Here is a 4,609-nt window from a genome sequence, read left to right as displayed (position 1 = left end):
CATGGAGAAGCTGCGGTCGGAAATCCACAAAAATGAGGTAAAGAAGGGAGAGGAATCAAATTTAAATAGTCAAAAATAAATGACTGCAAAACCCAAGAACGAGGATAAGATGGTAAAAAAGGTGATGGTGATACACCGTTTGTAATATTAACACAAGTCTTGTCTCTCTGTCTCTCTTTGTGGACAGACTTGGTTAGCTGAGGTGGAGGGAAAGCAGAGCTCCAAAGGAGACAGAAGACACAGCCCTGACAACCATCACACTCCACAAGGCAGAGAGAGGTGAAACACAATCCATCCCCGTTACACACATCTACACAGGTTTCGCTGTCAGAGAGAAGTGCTTCAAATATGTAGACATTAGGTATTAATGAGGAACCTGTAACAGAACCTCAGTGATCTAGTTTCCTGTTTTTACTAGGAAGTGTCTTGACAAAATAAGACCTATTTTACAAAACTGTGCTTTGAAGAAACAAAAACTTGTTTCTAAAGTGTGTGTATGTGTGAACTTTTGTTTGTCAAACCAGTGGACAGCTAAAACTTAGATAATTGTTTGTTACAGATATGTAACCTTCATTTTCTAGCAAGATTAATAGAAAAAAATGATATAATTTGGTATGAATCATAGGGTAAAGTGTTTGACTGGTTCACTTCCCATTAGTAATTCTAATTAATTGCTTGTGTGTGCACTTGTTTCTTAACAAGCACACAGCACGTCAGCTGAGAAATGTGTAAAATTTCTTTACAAGCAAGTATAAACGTCTGCCTGTTTCCTATCAGTCCTGAGGGCAGTTACACAGACGACACCAGTCAGGAGCATCACACACCTGGTCGCCGCACCGGTCCTCCGCAGCCCGGGCACCCACACCATGACCCTCACGAGTTTGATGATGAATTTGATGACGATGACCCACTGCCCGTCATCGGACACTGCAAAGCGCTGTACTACTTTGACGGTAAGGACAACAAAGTAAAGCAAACAGTTTGAGATCTTTTTAATGTTTTTAATGTTAGCACGTTGCTGCTTACTGCAGCTAGTAGCCACCAAGTGTTAGCATCTGTGGAGCTTCAGAAGTGTTTACCATAGTGGTTACTTGTATGAAGAATACAGTTAGTTAGCTAAAGTGAAACGCAGTCAGATGTTTTAATAATAACTTGATTTGTTCTCAGATTGTGATGGCATAGGATTAAAAGTGTAATTACAGTAGTTGTTTTCTACCATTGATGAGAGCTACGAACTTTCAGTGTGACCGTCACCTGAAAGCTCTGCTTTGACCTGCCTTCTAGATCAGAGGGTAGCCGAGTATTCTTAGATTATCCACGAGAGTCATTCCACTGCGTTGTAAATAAATATTCCAATTATGTGGTCAGCATAAAACAAGATCCATAAATGGACATCTGTGGGTTAGGTAGTAGAGTGGGCCGTTCCTTTATTCGCAGGGTTGGCAGACCGAAGCTGGCAGAGGCACATTGCTAAGTGTTGTGGGTAAAATTGCCATAAACTGCAGTTTATTGTCAAATATCTGCAGTAGTTTGAGAAAAGACTTTGTGTCCCGTCTCACTATGGTTTGTTTTGACCTGTAGGTCAGAATGAGGGGACGCTGGCAATGGCAGAAGACGAGGTAATGGTCATTTGTGTAAACTCAGATTCCTTTTATTTGGTATATTGCTTAAATGTGTTTGTTCATTTTTTAAATATGTGGATATTTTTGGCTTTGGAAAATGGTTTTAAAATCTTTTTTGAAATGACATTGTTGTACTTACAGCCAGGCTAACGTTTCCCCAGTTTGCAGTCTTTATGCTAAGCTAGCTGCCTCCTTCAGTGGTTAGCATACACAAACAGTGCTATCAGTCTTCTCATCTAACTCTCTGCACAGTCATGGCATTAATTTGAAAATCTTATCCAGGTGTTGTACATTATCGAGGAGGATAAAGGTGACGGCTGGACGAGGGCGAGGAAGCAGAGCGGAGAGGAGGGCTACGTTCCCACCTCCTATGTAGATATCACCCTGGAGAGAAACAGCAAAGGTGCTGTCACCTACATCTGAAGCTACACTGTCCTCTGTCCTTTCCTTCATCTGTCTATCTGTCCATCTGCTTTCTGTTTCCCATCATGACACTGCAAAGGAAAAAGCGTGTGAACTTCTGCATGGACATTTATCTGTTCTGCTTTACATCCCATGTCTTTACTGTTTTGTGTGTTTATTAATCCTCCATCCTCGTTTTGTGTCTGTGGGACCAATGTCAGAGGTGAGTGCCTGAGCACAAAGATAAATAGGACAAACCTATTTGATGGTTGAATGTGTATATTGTATATGAGGCATTTCACTGTGTGTGAGAGAAACGTCTTCACTGCTGTTTTGAGCCTCATGTCGAGGCTACACTGCTTCTTATTGATCAAAGTGGTTAAGATTTTTATGTACCATATTAGAAACTATTTATTTTTACTCCTTTAATTATTGTTGTTTCTTTTTCAAACTGGTGGTTTTTAAGTTCTTCTGATTCATCTGTCAACATAATTAGAAGCGAAATTGTGGCTGTTTCTGTTTTTTGTCTGATTGCATTGTGTGTGTGCGTGTGTGTGTGTGTGTGTGTATACATACACCTTTCTTACTGTTATCACACTAAAAATTGAAATACTTTTAGAGGTTTCTGTGATTTCAGCTTCTGTTATGTACAGTATCATACAGTTAAAAATGATAAAAATCCCACGTTGCACTTGTCATGCACAATTGTAGAGACACGTTGTGACCCCTTTCAGAGCAGAGGTGCACATTTTAAAGTGTAAGGTTGGCACTATTCTCTCTCCTTCCCTTTACTGTCAACAAATCCCAAGCCCTTTCATTCCAATTGAAGACACAAATCTTTAAATATATAGTTTAATTTTTAAAAAAGGCTAAATAAATAAATAGCTGGTCACAGTAGTTCTTAGCAAACATAACCTAAACTGTAGTAATTAGAGCATGTAGGTCTCAAATAATCTGCCAGGTTGGAAACCAGTGTGCAGACAGCACCTGTTGGTAGCACCAGTTCAGTGTTGGCTGCATGTTTTTTGTAGAATTGGTTAACAAATGTGGAGAACATCACCAGCTTTATTATTTAACTCTAAAATCTACCCACATGAGAAACCGTGACTAAACTGATAAAGAGAAACTGATAAACTGAAAAGTTGAGTAAGGAATTGGTGAAGTTTAGTATGAAATGGCTTCAGTTCAGTGAAAGAGTCTTAAGACATTTTACAGGATTGCGTTTCTAATTCTCACAACACTAAAAACAGCTCTGACCATTGCTGCTGTGTTCAGTTTCAGCTGGTTCACAACATAGTGAAGTTCTGCCAGATTTGCTCCAAGTAGAGCATTTGAATAGGTTTGTTCTGCCTTGGATAGAAGGTTAACACTTCCCCCTGTTTATCAATTATAAGCAGTATATAAACATCTACTAAATAGTTTCTTGCAGATCGGGTTGCTGTGTAATGAACGATAGTTTAGTAAGACAGCTGTAGTAATGTTTTAATTGTACATTATTAAACACTGTCATTGTAGCTTAATGTTTTTTAAACATTGTTATACTGTGACTAAATGCTAAATAGTGGGACCTAGTAAAGTGTTACTAAAAGGCTTTTAAATTAATCTTTTTGTTTCCATTTTTAGCAATAATAATGTGTGTCTGTTATTTAGTCCAGTGTGAAATGTCTCGACAACCTTTGGGTGGATTTTTATGAAAGGTTAGTCCACGGTATATAAAGGATATACAACTTTAATCTTCTTCTTCGGTTAGTTTCTCAGACAAACCTGAGAAGGTAAAAGATTGTTTCACTGCTCTGACTCCTGATGACATGAGCAGGATACTTCCAGTGTTTTTTAATTTTACTTTCCTCCACTTAGTGAATCAATGAAAATAGAAAGTGAATTGACCACACCCTGATGGAAAACCTGGGGTCTAATTTTTAAGACTAACTCTTTTTAAAAACCTCCTCTAACTGTAACGATGTGTTGTGATGGATGGGTGCACCTTGTGCGTCTCTGTTTTAGTAACTGGCTTTCTCCTCTATGTGACTGCAGGTTCCTGAGGGCTGCAGAGTGGCCGGGCCATTTGATTGGCTGGTGGAGGGCTCACGCTGATTGCTGCTTATTGGTGGTGGGGGTGACCAAGAGAGGGAGTAAGAAGGTGGAAGATTTTTTTGCTGGGAGTTTGCATGTCTGCATGCTCACACATTTACAATCAGCAAAGCATTCTGGGTCACTACAGGAAGCAGGGACGGTCTTAGTTAGAAGTTATGATCCCAGCATCAGGCAGGCAGTGATATATTTAACATCTTCAGGTAGGATTCTAAGTGGTGCCCACAGCTTCCTTTGTCATAAAGGCAGTAGAGCATGAAACTAATCAGACCTCTCAGACTGGGAAGTGAGAACTGCAGCAATTTTAGCTAAACATAGTTCAACTGGTGCATTTTAACACAACAGTCCTATGGTAAGTACTTCATGAAGGTTATAATGTTCAGTTTTTGTAGAGAGGTGTTGAGTCCACTATGTGGCAATTTGGGAGGCTGCAGCTTGTTGTACTGGCATGTTTCTAATATTTTGTTAACCCTGTTTCTGTTAGTAAGGGCTAT

The 4,609-nt window shown here is 39.5% G+C and overlaps 1 protein-coding gene across 3 annotated transcripts in view; it reads left to right on the top strand.

The window, feature by feature from the left end:
• fnbp1l (formin binding protein 1-like) overlaps positions 1 to 4,166 on the top strand; it is a 39,683-nt gene extending 35,517 nt beyond the window's left edge. For 2 of the 3 annotated variants that reach the window (XM_020587201.1, XM_020587199.1), the window contains exons 11-15: positions 1 to 37; positions 188 to 279; positions 778 to 953; positions 1,582 to 1,619; positions 1,905 to 4,166. The exon at positions 1 to 37 is cut by the window's left edge and continues 87 nt beyond it. In XM_020587201.1, the coding sequence (XP_020442857.1) occupies positions 1 to 37; positions 188 to 279; positions 778 to 953; positions 1,582 to 1,619; positions 1,905 to 2,045 (484 nt within the window). In that variant the 3' untranslated portion in view covers positions 2,046 to 4,166. The remainder of the gene's footprint in view (positions 38 to 187; positions 280 to 777; positions 954 to 1,581; positions 1,620 to 1,904) is intronic. The other variant, XM_020587200.1, reaches the window with a different exon arrangement.
• The last annotated feature ends 443 nt before the right edge of the window (positions 4,167 to 4,609 follow it).

This window comes from Monopterus albus, unplaced genomic scaffold, assembly GCF_001952655.1.
Source record: "Monopterus albus unplaced genomic scaffold, M_albus_1.0 scaffold444.1, whole genome shotgun sequence".
In the NCBI taxonomy this organism is placed as follows: Eukaryota; Metazoa; Chordata; class Actinopteri; order Synbranchiformes; family Synbranchidae; genus Monopterus; species Monopterus albus.
Note: the sequence above shows the minus strand (reverse complement) of the source record. Positions and strands in the feature narration are given on the sequence as shown.